Here is a 15,553-nt window from a genome sequence, read left to right as displayed (position 1 = left end):
GATGTAGGTTGAAAATGTTTTATTCACCCAAAAGTAACATCCCTTGGTTGACAGCAAGTACTCAAAAGTATGAAACAGAATGGGGTGAGAACCTCCTAAAACACAATATTGTTTTTTTTAAAACCAATAATACCATATAGCACCCAATTCAGGGTTTAAATATATATACATTTTTTCAAAGTACTTTTATGTTGATATTGGACACTTGACAAAGCATAAAAGTAGTGTGAAGCCACAATCACAGTACTTGTAGTGGCATTTCATAAATTTGACTTAACATTTATGAAAATGCTGTGATATTTTATGCAGCATTAAGTTATATTCCAGTATGATACCGGTGATAAAGACATTCAATTTCAACTTGTTACAAATGAAAGTCCACAACCATATCATTAACACAATATTGTTGGCACTGGGCCTGAGTAGATATTATATTCAGGTACTTTAAAGCAGTCCATTTCCTGAATATATCATTGTACCATTGTCTGCATCATGTCACATCCCCTGAGAACCACAGATAGCTGTGTGGGTAACTAAGGCTTTACTAAAAGCACTATCCAACTCCTTCACTGACAGCCATAATGCACCAGTTAATGGTAACTTGTGTTGTGTTCACTTTAGACTGGAGCAAATCTTTTTGGTTCCCTTTTGTTCTCAACCAGGCTCCCCTGTCCTTTTTACTTGGGTATACACTCACCGGTCAATTTATAAAGGTACACCACCCTGTTCATGAAAATGGATAACTCTTACAGACAAGACAGGGAGTCTTGTGGCTGAGGCTTGCTTTGTAAAGCTGGCAGATTGGCATCGAGGCATTCAGTTGCTATTTGATTGAACGTTAGAATGGGCAACGAGTGACCTGAGCGTGGTATGATCGTCAGTGCCAGGCTCACCAGATCCAGTACCGCAAACTCCCACCCTCCAGAGCTTCTCACACACAACAGGGTCTAGGGTTTACAGAGAATGGTGCGACAAACAAAAACATCCAGTCAGCGGTAGTCCTGTGGGTGAAATCAGCTCGTTGATGAGAGGTCGAAGGAGAATTGCAAGAATCCTGCAAGCTAACAGGTGGGCCACAAATAGGCAAATAACGCTGCAGTACAACAGTTGTGTGCAGAACGGCATCTCGGAACGCACAACTTGTTGATCCTTGTCACAGATGGACTATTGCAGCAGACACCATACCTTGTTCCACTCCTATTAGCTAAAAACAAGAAGCGACTCTAGTGGGCATGTCATCACCAACACTGGACAATTGAGGATTGGAAAAACATTGTCTGGTCTGTTGAGTCTCAGTTCCTGTTGCGTCAGAGTCAGGACTTGGCATAAACAGCATGAGTCCGTGGACCCATCCTGCCTGGTACAAGCTGGTGTGGGGAATGTTTTTCCTTGATACCAATTGAGCAACAAACGTTTCCGACACGTTGTAGAATCCATGCCCCGAAGAGTTCGGGTTGTTCTGGAGGCAAAGGGGGCTCTGAGCTGGTACTAGATGTGTACCTAATAAACTGTCTGGTGAGTGATGTCTTCAAGGAACCTAGGCCTACCCTCAACATATAGGCACTGAAAGACCGGGACAGCAATGTGCCCGCATTGCGCCAAGAGCTCGGTCTTGTGTCTGTTGGCTGAAGGCCGTAGGCTAGACATTCCTCCTTGTCACCTTTAGTGTTTTATGTACTGTATTTCTTTGGAAGGCTGACATGGTCCTCCCAACAGTTATTTTGCCCCCGAGACAGGTTTTCCCTTTGTTTTTCCAAGATGTTCACACGATTCTTGCATGATCATATTTGTGCTACATGTCCTTTCCAGCAAATCAACTATCAGAGCAGATTAAACTGATTTAGGTTTCATCTTACCTCTTTCCTTTTCAGTTCCCTCTTATTGTGAGAAATGTAATCTTTACAGCCATCCCCTTGTCAAGCGACTCCTTGAGTGCTACACCAAACTGCACACCCAACAAATGTTCACTTTTTTCTGTTCTTCTGTTTCTTGTGGGGCTTGCGGTTTTGTTCACTGGCTGAACCGTGCCGTGTAGCAAGCAGGACCTGTCCATCATTGCCAAATTGGAGGGTGTAGTCAGTGGCAGGCAAGGGTCTTCCTTGTTCATCCCGCAGACGGGAAAAAACCTCCTGGTAAAGACCACTGAGCCGCTGCTTCATTTCCCGGACAGAGCGAAGGTTCTCTGCTTTTTGCTTTAACAGACGGGCCTTGTGGCGGTATAATCCTTCTACTCCCTCCTCGAGCTCAAACAGGACATCAAGCTTGCGTCGGCGGCAGTTCTGAGCGGCCATCTTGTTTTTGCCCCGCCTGCGAATGTCTCGGATCAGGTTGAGCTGGGCCTCACTGAGACAATGCGTGGTCAGAAGTTCATTGAACTCCTCCACGGGCAGGTTGACAATGAGATCGTTGGAGAAGGGGATCTTCATGGTGAGAGCCCGGCGCTCATCACGGCCCCAAAGCTTATCGGAAATGTCATGCTCATAGGTTTTGCTGTAATGTGATTTTCCCTGCGTGGGAGAGGTGGCCCTTGGCTGGTTGTAGGTATGGTCGTGGCCCACTTGTTCCAGCCAAGGGAGGTTGTTGAAACGCCCAGGCTTCTGGTAGCTTGTGCTGCACATCTTACGGACTTCTGGGGAGTAGCCTCCCACGGCACCTTCCTCTCGCGTCACAATAACCTCCGTGTCAGAGCTGTAGCCCACAGCCCCTTCGTCAGAAAACACAGAGTCAGGTGATGAAGAGGATGAAGAAGAGGAATAGGATGCCTCCGAGCTGCTAGGGGATGCAGGGCTGTGGCTGAAGTTTAGAGAAAGTCCAGAGTCAGAGTCTAGCTCCTCAAGTTGGGAGGCCTGTGTTGGGTTGAAGCCTTCCTCCAGAGCCAGGTCCAGGAAACTAATCTCATCCAGCAAGGCATCATCCAATAGGGAGCCGAGTAGGCTAGGCAGGACTGGTTCCTCCAGAAAGAGGCTTGACTGAATGGAAGCCATGGGGTTGCCAACTGTGCCATTGAGTGCCAAAGGAAGAGTGGTATCTGTCAGGTTAGATGGGCCAAAGGTCAAGTTAAGGCCAAAGTCAGGTCCGCTGGAGGACTGACTGAGCAGGGCTGGCTGGAGTGGGTCCTCCAGGGGAACACTGCCCCCAAAGCTGGAGTTGAAGGGGTAACCATCCTGGGAGCTTCCGGGCAGGATTGCCTGATGAAGGCTGACATCCTGGTGAACGGGGTCCATCCAGCTGGAACTCTGAATAGATCCAGATTGCATTTCATCTCTGCCAAGGTCCATATCCATATCCTTCCAAAATAGTACAAGAAGTTGGATTACATATATTTTGAATTACTTTCAGGGCAAGGGTATTTCAAAGTTTATACACTTCTTGACATTTTAAATAAATTATGATGTTTATGAAGGGGATAAAAAAAAATCAGAAACCATGTAGAACTTACTTCTGGCTCCATGGTGGCGAGAATATCATGCCACTGCTGCTCCAAGTCCAGAGAGGGTTCCTCGTGGGACAGCAGGGGGGACAGGAGAAGCTCTCGGACAGGGGTTGAGTCCTCTCCGCTGGCGGCTTCCCTCCGATCTACGCCAACTGGGTCTGACAGCTAAAAACAGAAACATCAATGGTTATCCTGTGGTCAACAAACCTATCAATGGTCATCTCTTACCCTAGTACCATCAAATAAAACTGTACCTCTGTCTCCTCTCCAAAAGGGAAGGTGTCTTCCAAGAGCCGTAGACATTCCTGGAAGGACATTGAGGACTGAGCTTCCAAGCTGGCAAACTGAGAAGAGAACAGGAGTGAGCAGAGAGCTACCTGGATGTTCTGGATGGTGACAATGGTTCCTTTTCTTCTGAGCTGAACTGATACAGATGGTGGAAATGATTAGGCTTTTCCAGAACATGTTATGGCAAGAGTTGTAACAGCGTGGCTTTATCTGAAACGTTTTGTAGTGTGGTATCAAATGTTAATTTAATTTCCCTATACTGTATTTCTCCTTGGGTCAAGGAAACTCCTGCTCCAGCTATACACCACTGATGAGTGCAAATGCCTTTTAATGATATGTGGCTGCCCCTGTTCCCAAAATGAGGTATAGTGGATCAGCAAGAGTTTCAGGTCTCTTCTAACCCATAGGAGTGCAAGAGATTGGGGTTAGAACCCAGAAACCTGCAGTTCATGTTCTTATTGTACACACATGGGAAGACTGCTTCCTATCTCCGCCTCATCTACCCCAAACACTCTATCCTGCTTCACGACGCACAGCCAGGATAGAAAACTCATATTTGGTTTCAAGCAACCGGAGCATTACTCTTTCCCAAAGTGCACCATGTCTTACATTTCAACATGTGCGTTTTATAACATAATTGAACCAGGATGTCTAAGAACAAGTCCAAGGGTACAGGTATGTATGAAATATGGACATTTTATAAGCCTCAGGACTGAGTCCCACCTGATCAGATAAATCCTGTGCAAGTTCTCTATTCGCAAGGTCATAAGAGCGTCCACCATCCCTCCAGATTTCTCTCCAGGTGTCCCCCACCAGCTCCTCCTCAGAGTGATCAGAGTGATCCTGCCAAAACATATCTGTATCCTGTGAACACATAATAATAATTGAAATGTTAGGTGTAGCGACGTTATCTACACCTTATTAAGCATATTAACTATGATAATCAATCATCCATACAATGCCCTATGTATCCTTGTATGTTTTATTCACGGTCTCGTTGTACTATTCTGACCTACCAAGCAAAAAGGCAGTAACTGCTAATTTGGTTGAAAATTAGTCATTTTTGTTACATTAAATACATGCTTAATCATGTGGACAAGTATCCTGCCTCTATTGTGTTTTGTAGAAAATGGGGGTCATACTAGCAGTAACTGCATAAGGTTACTGTGAAACAAAGGTAAATAAAAGCAATTTTTTTCCCCCTCAGTTCCACGCTATGAGCAGTTACTGCCTTTTTGCTCGGTAGGGAGGTATTGTTAGATAGGACACGGGCCAGGAACAAAAAGAGAAAGGGGATCGCAGCCACCTTGCATTTAATCAACTACAGTTTATTTTTCCATACTGGCCCATACATTAGTAGACATTGCATTCAAACAGTGAGATGGCTATGAATAGACTCAACCTTTTCCTTAAGTTGGAGCTTAGTGATACCAACTGTTCCAGTCATGTCCCTAAACCAGTTCTAAATTTGCAGCTGATCCTCTCGCCCTCCACCGAAAGGGACTACTGGAGTTCGGGATGTTGCCATTTGTGATGCCCTGATTCTAACCTTACAGTACAGCGACCTGAGTGAAACTGACTGACTTTCTTTGGCTGTTTACACTTTGACTGTTTGGAACATTCTGATCTTGTGACCCCTTGAACAGTATTTGACAACATGTTTGAGGTCGGACCAGGGGTTGGAACTGAAATTATATACTACACATTAGGAATATTCTGATAACAGAAAATAACATTATTATGGAATGGTCTGCCTACCCATGTGAGAGACGCAAACTCGGTCTCAACCTTTAAGTCTTTACTGAAGACTCATCTCTTCAGTGGGTCATGTGATTGAGTGTAGTCTGGTCCAGGAGTGTGAAGGTGAACGGAAAGGCTCTGGAGCAACGAACTGCCCTTGCTGTCTCTGCCTGGCCGGTTCCCCTCTTTCCACTGGGATTCTCTGCCTCTAACCCTATTACAGGGGCTGAGTCGCTGGCTTACTAGGGCTCTTTCATACCGTCCCTAGGAGGGGTGCGTCACTTGAGTGGGTTGAGTCACTGATGTGATCTTCCTGTCTGGGTTGGCGCCCCCCCTTGGGTTGTGCCGTGGCGTAGATCTTTGTGGGCTATACTCGGCCTTGTCTCAGGATGGTAAATTGGTGGTTGAAGATATCCCTCTAGTGGTGTGGGGGCTGTGCTTTGGCAAAGTGGGTGGGGTTATATCCTTCCTGTTTGGCCCTGTCCGGGGGTGTCATAGGATGGGGCCAAAGTGTCTCCTGACCCCTCCTGTCTCAGCCTCCAGTATTTATGCTGCAGTAGTTTGTGTCATAGGGCTAGGGTCAGTTTGTTATATCTGGAGTACTTCTCCTATCCTATCCGGTGTACTGTGTGAATTTAAGTATGCTCTAATTCTCTCTTTCTTTCTCTCTCTCGGAGGACCTGAGCCCTAGGACCATGCCTCAAGACTACCTGGCATGACGACTCCTTGCTGTCCCCAGTCCACCTGGCTGTGCTGCTGCTCCAGTTTCAACTGTTCTGCCTGTGATTATTATTATTTGACCATGCTGGTCATTTATGAACATTTGAACATCTTGGCCATGTTCTGTTATCTCTACCCGGCACAGCCAGAAGAGGACTGGCCACCCCACAGCCTGGTTCCTCTCTAGGGAGTTTTTCCTAGCCACCATGCTTCTACACCTGCATTGCTTGCTGTTTGGGGTTTTAGGCTGGGTTTCTGTACAGCACTTTGTGATATCAGCTGATGTACGAAGGGCTATATAAATAAATTTGATTTGATCTGGCTCTCAATGTTAGAAAATAACGGTTCTGTTCCGGAAGAATATAGATCACTTTTGTTCCTGGTTCTGTTTCCCTTCCTCAATTTTTTTGTCTGCTTTACTGTTCCCTGAATCAGTTCCAACCCCTGCCTTTGACCATTCCCAGAGGCCTGTGTTACTGCTACTCTGCAATCATTTATGGGTTTGGGTCAATGTGTACCTGAATGTGACTGGAAGGAATTGCACAGCATGTTTTCTTCAAGCATAAGCACAACATGAGAATTGTTGGGGGGGGGGGGGGGCAAAGAAGGCAGCTCTGGACAGATTTGGGCATTGGATGGGGTCCAGAGGGCTCTGGGTATAGGGCTAAACATATACATGTGCCTGTCTGAAGAGGTGATATACTACTAGCCTAAGCTAGTAAACAAGTATTGTGAAATCAAAGGTATGAATGTGTGCTAGAATGATGCCACCTCGTGTTACAAAACAAACAAGCTGTGGTCGCAGGGGCAATGTTCTGAGTGAAATATACCTACCTACAAAGCACTCCAAGTCCAAGTTTCCAAGACAAACATCTGTAGTGTAGTTACAGCCGAGCTGGCGAGTCAACACTGACGTTGTCAGTTTGCCACTTTCCACAATATTGACATGTCACAATGTTACTTCCCTGAGAGGCTCAGACAAATGAGCCTGTCAGCACTTCAGTGTTTCATTGAGCAAGTCAAGGTAATAGAGAAGAGATTAGTTGTAATAGAACTGAATAATAAGTCCGGGAAGTTAAGACAAATTATAAACTGGGTGGTTTGAGCCCTGAATGCTGATTGGCTGAAAGCTGTGGTATATCAGACCGTATACCACGGGTATGACTAAACATTTATTTTTACTGCTCTAATTACGTTGGTAACCAGTTTATAATAGCAATAACGCACCTTGAGGGTTTGTGATATTTTTATTTAACCTTTTTAACTAGGCAAGTCTTAAGAACAAATTCTTATTTACAATGACGGCCTAGGAACAGTGGGTGAACTGCCTTGTTCAGGGGTAGAACGACAGATTTTTACCTAGCTCGGGGATTCGATCTAGCAACCTTTTGGTTACTGGCCCAACGCTCTAACCACTAGGCTACCTGCCGCCCCACTGATGGCAAATATACCACGGCTAAGGGCTGTGGCCTAAGAACAGCCCTTAGCCTTGGTATATCGGCCCTTAGCCGTGGTATATTGGCCATATACCACACCCGTCCGGCATTATTGCTTAATTATAGCTCATGGCCTTAAGGAGAGGTCCTTGACCCCTCTCTCTGTACGAATGAGCAGAGAGCGGAGAGGGCAAAAGGTTCACAGAGCAGTATCCCAGAGGAAGCTTTGTTGACCTTTCTCCTCAAACAATACTGTAGGACTTGTGATGTCTGGCACTTTAGACATGTCCAGCCTAGCCCTGTAGCAATAACAGCATCTATAAGAGGGGGAGATGTGGTGGCATGCCCCAGACAGTACAACAAATTGCTGCCATAATATGATGCAGCTGGAGTTTAAAAAACAATACAGCCCAGCTGTCTCCGCGAGGTTGCTGCTTCCCGGATGAGTTAGTCTGGGTGAAGGTCATTATCAGGGACGATTCGTTCCTTGGAGGGAACTAAGATTATCAGTATGTCTGAATTGTTACATCATGATTGCAGCCCCTAACTTAGTCTCAGGTGGTTAGTTCAATATCACTTACTGGGATCTTGGTTGACCCAGAAAGCATAATCATCGATGGAAGGAAGAGCATAACTATGTTCCAAAACAAAATATTTTTCAGCAGGAATACATCCATGTGGGGGTTGGTGGGACAACATGAGGCATGTCAATTTTGAACTGAGTACCAGTTAGCAATGCCAAAAAACATGCCCTCCTGTCCAGAAATAGCCAACTAGGGCTACACGTCCAGTCTGAACTGCATACTTGGTCAACTGTGACATTGGACAGGCCAAATGACACCACTTTCTCTGCCCTGAGAGTGGCAGCTGATTTGGGAGGCTAAAACGAAAGCCTCCGGTGTCTGCAGTCATCTTGGCTGAGACTGGGTACGCAGTCAAATGGCCCAAAAGACCAGAAGCCAGAAGATAGCAATGACACACAGAGGACTAAAACAAAACAAACCCATACTTTTCCCAATCCAAAACAAGCTCATTATGGAGTGTTGAGGAGTCCAGTGTAGGGTGCATACTCAGGCATGTTGCCAAGCAGATATATATTTAGACCCTACAGTGACTGAAAACTCCATACACTTCCAAAGTGACTAATAGTGTACCTCAGTGCTAAATGAAAGTGATTTGGGAATTCCCCTTCAAAGTCTAAGTTAGAGCAGAAAACAAACTGTCCCCTGTGTTTGCAATATTCAATAAATAAATACATGTTTTAACAGTAATATTTGATGTATCTTCTGATACTTTTATTTCCATAGTAAATTCAAGTATTATTGTGATTGCACTTCTAAATATGATTGGTGTACAAATATAATTAGCCTACACAGAATGTGTGTACTTATGATGACTATACCAGCCAGTTTATTCCTACACCAAATCAACTGGGCTGTGATGGGTGTGGAAAGCTGTATGTATGGGACAAATCTGAACAGCCAGTGGCTAAAGTGGGACACATTCCCAGTCACACACTGGTCTACTTTCCCCTGACACACAGCAGCCTGGGCCTGGCCAGCGCACCCCTCACAGTTAATGGAACATATCAACAAGCAGCTCTCCCTCAGCTGTTGAAAAACAAGGGGAAGTCCAGCCAAGCTTTTAGCATGCTGCTGCGTTAACTCCGCGTGATTCTGTCATTGCCCAATTAGTGTTTTGGGTGCCAAAACACAGGCTCGAACAAAAGTGAGCAAATGCTAAAACATAATGATGGGGTTGTGACTTGGGTTAATTGTAATTTCTTACATTTGTTTAATTGTAACTGTTGCAATACACATCAAAAAATAGACTAGATAAAACAAGACTGTTGATATTTTTCCTGTCTTTAAAGTGATTTATGTCTTGTTTTCAAGTTCAGCAAGTCCTCAGAGAATAAACATTGACTAATGACCTAAATAACTTGCCTCGTCATATTGGTTATTATACTTCTGCTATTGAAATCTGAAGAGGTCAGCCCACCAAACACCATGCCTAATATACAATTCCCTCAACTTTTTTACTAGAATAAATGTTATAACAGGAAAAATATTTAACTTTCAGGCGTTCCCACACTGTACGTCGGATTCAGTCTTTTACATGTTACCAAATCAAAATCTTTATCAACCTGGTCAGATTGTATGATTTGCTTCGGTTTTGTCATCACATTCTGCGATTGGCTTGAGAGGTTACGTCAGCTGACGTAAGCTAGACCAACTGCAGCGGTGTATTTGACCAGCGCATGTACCGGCACCAGCAGTGCAAGTCTCCCACACTTATGCACTAGTGAAGTGAGTTCAGAAACACTGAAATTATGTGTCTATTAATTGTTTTCACATACAACCTTTATATGTCAGAATCAAACATGCTTCCCAAAAATAACATGGTCACTGTGGTAAAACGTTTATTTTGATTTGCGATTTTGTGCATTTATCAAAATCCCATTAGGTAGCCTGATTTCTGAAGTCATGTAAAGATTAGAGAAATCGTTCTTCTTGCAAAGCATGTAAACGTTTAAATCAAACTGTTATACTAATCTGACTATTCCATCATATTATTGTGGGCATACTCTGTGCCGGCTGTGTTCCTATTGGTCAGTCACTGGGATTGGCTTGTAACACCAGCCACACTACACGATAAAGGCTCAACACTTTGTCGGAGGCTACGACCACACATAGTGGTACTTAAATCGGCAGACCTTGTCGCACAACAACCGGATGTTCCGGTTTTCAGGGGAAATGGAAAGAGCCTGTGACGCGACTTCCTCTTTTTTTGGACGTTAACAAGGCGACACTCCATCTTAACTCCTCCTCCACATTTACTAGATTGGTTGAACAGTGCAGAATGGAACCTCCCCCAACATTTTTTTCCTTCTCGTCAAGACCATCTAATCTAATTTCAGGAATGTCTTTTACGCCTGCTAAGTTATGTTTGATTTGATTTGTTAGTCACACTGAATAAGCCAAGACGTCTGACAATCGTTTACAACCTAAGTATTTGAGCACAACGTGGAAATTGTGGCATAAGACGGCTAAAATCGTACAGTCTGAACGGACCTTTAGGATTAGTTATCAGTCACTTATTCTGAAAAGTAACCTACACTTCATTCTTGACTTGCAATCTTAGATGCATTCCTTAATACTGTAAATTAAGGGAGTTGTAAATATCTTGCAATCTCTTATGCAGGTTTGAAATTAACAGCATGATACAGCAAATACAACCAGGAAGCTTTCACTTGCTTGAATCCGAGGAGGGTGGGAATCCCCACTCTGTTTACTGTAAGGCTGTTTTCATACAAGGGTGTTCTTCTCTCCCAGTTAAGCCTCCTTTTATAGAGTGATCTCAGCCTCCAGTAAATCCTGCCCTTGATCCCTAATGATACAGTGCCTTTTGCCACATTTCAGGCTTCAAACATAAAGATATAAAACTGTATTTTTTTGTGAAGAATCAACAACAAGTGGGACACAATCATGAAGTGGAACGACATTTATTGGATATTTCAAACTTTTTTAACAAATCAAAAACTGAAAAATTGGGCGTGCAAAATTATTCAGCCCCCTTAAGTTAATACTTTGTAGCGCCACCTTTTGCTGCGATTACAGCTGTAAGTCGCTTGGGGTATGTCTCTATCAGTTCTGCACATCGAGAGACTGAAATTTTTTCCCATTCCTCCTTGCAAAACAGCTCAAGCTCAGTGAGGTTGGATGGAGAGCATTTGTGAACAGCAGTTTTCAGTTCTCTCCACAGATTCTCGATTGGATTCAGGTCTGGACTTTGACTTGGCCATTCTAACACCTGGATATGTTTATTTTTGAACCATTCCATTGTAGATTTTGCTTTATGTTTTGGATCATTGTCTTGTTGGAAGACAAATCTCCGTCCCAGTCTCAGGTCTTTTGCAGACTCCATCAGGTTTTCTTCCAGAATGGTCCTGTATTTGGCTCCATCCATCTTCCCATCAATTTTAACCATCTTCCCTGTCCCTGCTGAAGAAAAGCAGGCCCAAACCATGATGCTGCCACCACCATGTTTGACAGTGGGGATGGTGTGTTCAGCTGTGTTGCTTTTACGCCAAACATAACGTTTTGCATTGTTGCCAAAAAGTTTAATTTTGGTTTCATCTGACCAGAGCACCTTCTTCCACATGTTTGGTGTGTCTCCCAGGTGGCTTGTTGCAAACGTTAAACAACACTTTTTATGGATATCTTTAAGAAATGGCTTTCTTCTTGCCACTCTTCCATAAAGGCCAGATTTGTGCAATATACGACTGATTGTTGTCCTATGGACAGAGTCTCCCACCTCAGCTGTAGATCTCTGCAGTTCATTCAGAGTGATCATGGGCCTCTTGGCTGCATCTCTGATCAGTCTTCTCCTTGTATGAGCTGAAAGTTTAGAGGGACGGCCAGGTCTTGGTAGATTTGAAGTGGTCTGATACTCCTTCCATTTCAATATTATCGCTTGCACAGTGCTCCTTGGGATGTTTAAAGCTTGGGAAATCTTTTTGTATCCAAATCCGGCTTTAAACTTCTTCACAACAGTATCTCGGACCTGCCTTGTGTGTTCCTTGTTCTTCATGATGCTCTCTGCGCTTTTAACGGACCTCTGAGACTATCACAGTGCAGGTGCATTTATACAGAGACTTGATTACACACAGGTGGATTGTATTTATCATCATTAGTCATTTAGGTCAACATTGGATCATTCAGAGATCCTCACTGAACTTCTGGAGAGAGTTTGCTGCACTGAAAGTAAAGGGGCTGAATAATTTTGCACGCCCAATTTTTCAGTTTTTGATTTGTTAAAAAAGTTTGAAATATCCAATAAATGTCGTTCCACTTCATGATTGTGTCCCACTTGTTGTTGATTCTTCACAAAAAAATACAGTTTTATATCTTTATGTTTGAAGCCTGAAATGTGGCAAAAGGTTGCAAAGTTCAAGGGGGCCAAATACTTTCGCAAGGCACTGTATATAACAGGCGTATCACTTGCCTTCTGTAAATCAACAGTTTGATAGTTGCCTAATTAAACACACTTCTCCAGTGGCAGAGTCTTGGACTGGTTTGCAGTAATGTAGTTCACTATTGTGTATCTAAGGATGGAATTAATTTGTTTAAGGCACTGCATTGTATTTGAACATTGAATAAGCTCTGACACAGCCAATTCTCTTGAACACTACTCTATGCTGCCACTGGTCTTACTGACAGAGTATAGAAGAGTTTACCATAGTTTACCTCTTCATAGAGATCTTCATCCTCCTCCTCATGGCTTCTTCTTAGAAGTGGCGCCGTGGTGTCCAGACTGTCCTCTCTGATTGGCCCGTAACCCGACTCCTGCGACCCCGCCACCACGCTTGACCTCATGACCGACTCCACCTGGTCACCCGCATGATCCTCCAACCCACCTGCCCCTCCATCCAGGGGGGCTGGCTGACCTTGAGCCCCCACCACCAGGGCATCAGGCTCGCGCCGCACAAGCCAGGTTTCTAGCTCCGAGCTAGGCACCCGGAGGCGGTCCAGGGAGCGGACCCAGCCCAGGAGTCTCCGGGCTGTGAAGAAGCCGTCCAGGTCTACACTCTTGGGGTGGAGGTCCTGGCCATCCAGCTGGTTGTGGAGGTTGTGGAACTGAGTCTGGGTGAGGGCAGAGGTGGGGCCCAAGATCATCTCGTTCCAGGGGGGCAGGTAAGGGCCCACATCTACTCTGACGCCAACTAGACTGAGCAGGATGGCTACCTGGATCAAGCCCTCTGTGAAATATTTCTTCAGACACACCATGTCTTGTCTTCGGAGTTTACAGGGTGAGTGCAAGAAATGAGGGGAAAGGGAATGGAGACGTGGTGGGGTGGCAAAATGCCAAGTGTAAGCCTCTGATGACTTATTGTCTGTTGATGGGTTATCTATAGCTTCAAGTCAATGTAATAAAGAGGGAAAATAAGGCTATTTAGGATACACCAAAATAGACACTATGGTGAAATAAAAAAGCTGTGTATCCTCTCCTCTTCACCCTTCCAAATATCGTTAAATCCTATACAGACAAACACAACATGAAAAAATAAAGTTAGATAATTAAATTAATTGACAAGTTATTTCAAAAGAATATCACATTGAAAAGATCATTCATAAAATTACAAGTAGTGAATCCAACGTAATTGATGTAATAGCAGAGGAAGAGGCTGCTGAATTCAACACTGTGCTATAATATCAGGGCCGCTTCTAGGCATAGATCAGGGTCGCTTAGGGCCTCCGGCCGCTAGGGGGCCCACAACCCAAAAATTAAATATTTTTACATTAGTAGTTAGTAATCATGGCCGAATACCGACTGGGCACGTGGGCCCTGACCTCCATGGGGCCCCCAATCATTTTGTTAGTCATTCTCACTCAGATACTATATTAATATGGCATAAGTCATTGCGAAATTTGTAGAATTGCATGAATGTGCTCTAAAACAGCAGACATTTCTCCACCCCATAGCAAAATGTGTAGAATTGCAGGAAATTTGCTGTAAAACAGATTTGTTTTTTCTCTGCCCCATGGCAAAATATGTAGAGTTGCATGAAATTAACTTTAAAACTTTAAAACTAATTTCTCTCTCCACTGTCAAGAGGGGGGCCACTAACATGTTTTGAGTGAGGTGGGGGCCCCCCCAACCAAATCTCGCTTTGGGCCCCTTAAAGGCTTAAGTCTGCCCTATATACGATTATTGTACAGTTAAGATTAAGACACATTGGGAATTTTGAAACATTCTCCCTAAAGATGACAAACAGGGAAGTGTTCTTGTTATCAACAGATACCAGTGACTTCACTTCGACCTACTTCCTTCTATTCGTTCTAGAAGTTGTTTGGTAGATAGCGCCAGGGCGGGTACTAGACAGACAGTGGTGAAGGTTACACCACATGATGTAATCACACTGTTACCCGGGAAATAACAAGCATATTCTGCCAATCAATGGGTCAATGAATGACTTGACAACACATTTCCTCAGTATTTCTTCGGCAACTGTAGACTACTGTTTGTAATGTAATATGCCATGTAAATAAACTAGTGACCAATGGTATTCTGCAATGTTTTCAATAGGCAAGTATATTGCATTTGTTCCTGCATTAAACATCATGTCATATGAGGAGACAGTTCTACAAAATATGGTTTAAATTACTGAACATGAACCTGTTTGACAGGAAGAACGTTGAGAATTGAACCTGTAGGCTTCTTCATGAAAGGGCACTGAACGATCCCGCGAAATCATTAGAGGTTCATTTAAAAAATATCTGGAATTATGTATGAACGTCAAGGATCTAAAAACCGTTGACAATACTTTTTCACCCCCGTTCTTCAGAAATTTCCCACTTTAATTGGCAAATAGAAATGGGTCCAGCAACTGAATATCCCATGTAAAACTGTTATTAACTGTGCCATAAACTCCACTTCATCTCAATTTAAGGTCTACAATGTATATAGCTTGTTTACATATTTATTTACATGAATAACACCAATATTAGGCCGACATAACCGCTAAATAACACAAACGAGTAGGTAATGTCAGTGTCTTGTTTTGATTCTCTTACCGGACTATGGAGACAAAAGTTGTCAACAATAGGCACATCAGTGGAAAAGCAGCAAACCCAATCCTTTTGGAAGATTTTGTATTCTGACTCTAAATCGGAGAGTGAAGCCTTTTAAACCCTGCTCAGTTCACCACCCAGTTCGCTGTCCCCTCCCTACATGGCGTAAAGCCTACCGTTTCACTTTTCTTTTTTCTATAACTGTGCGGCGTCAAAAACCATGCCTCTCTATAGACTACACCGCCCAACCCTGCCAAATCAATGGCTAAAGACACACACACACACACACAGCTACGCCGTGCGCAGGCTCGAAAGTAGAATATCACACTGTCTGTGCTGTCTGTCAATCCATCCCTATGTGC

The 15,553-nt window shown here is 43.9% G+C and overlaps 1 protein-coding gene across 1 annotated transcript; it reads right to left on the bottom strand.

Annotated features, from left to right (window-relative positions):
• Window positions 1–4: 4 nt before the first annotated feature.
• Window positions 5–15,451, bottom strand: LOC139421092 (endoplasmic reticulum membrane sensor NFE2L1-like). Its single transcript, XM_071171626.1, has 6 exons — window positions 15,195–15,451; window positions 12,867–13,656; window positions 4,445–4,585; window positions 3,688–3,777; window positions 3,440–3,598; window positions 5–3,287 (listed from the first exon to the last, which is right to left on the bottom strand). The coding sequence occupies exons 2-6, from the start codon at window positions 13,404–13,406 to the stop codon at window positions 1,965–1,967; spliced, it is 2,253 nt and encodes a 750-aa protein (XP_071027727.1). The 5' UTR covers window positions 13,407–13,656; window positions 15,195–15,451; the 3' UTR covers window positions 5–1,964.
• Window positions 15,452–15,553: the final 102 nt, after the last annotated feature.

The sequence above is a fragment of the Oncorhynchus clarkii genome, chromosome 12 (assembly GCF_045791955.1).
Source record: "Oncorhynchus clarkii lewisi isolate Uvic-CL-2024 chromosome 12, UVic_Ocla_1.0, whole genome shotgun sequence".
NCBI lineage: Eukaryota > Metazoa > Chordata > Actinopteri > Salmoniformes > Salmonidae > Oncorhynchus > Oncorhynchus clarkii.
The sequence above is the reverse complement of the archived record's forward strand: the minus strand, read 5'-3'. Positions and strand labels throughout refer to the sequence as shown.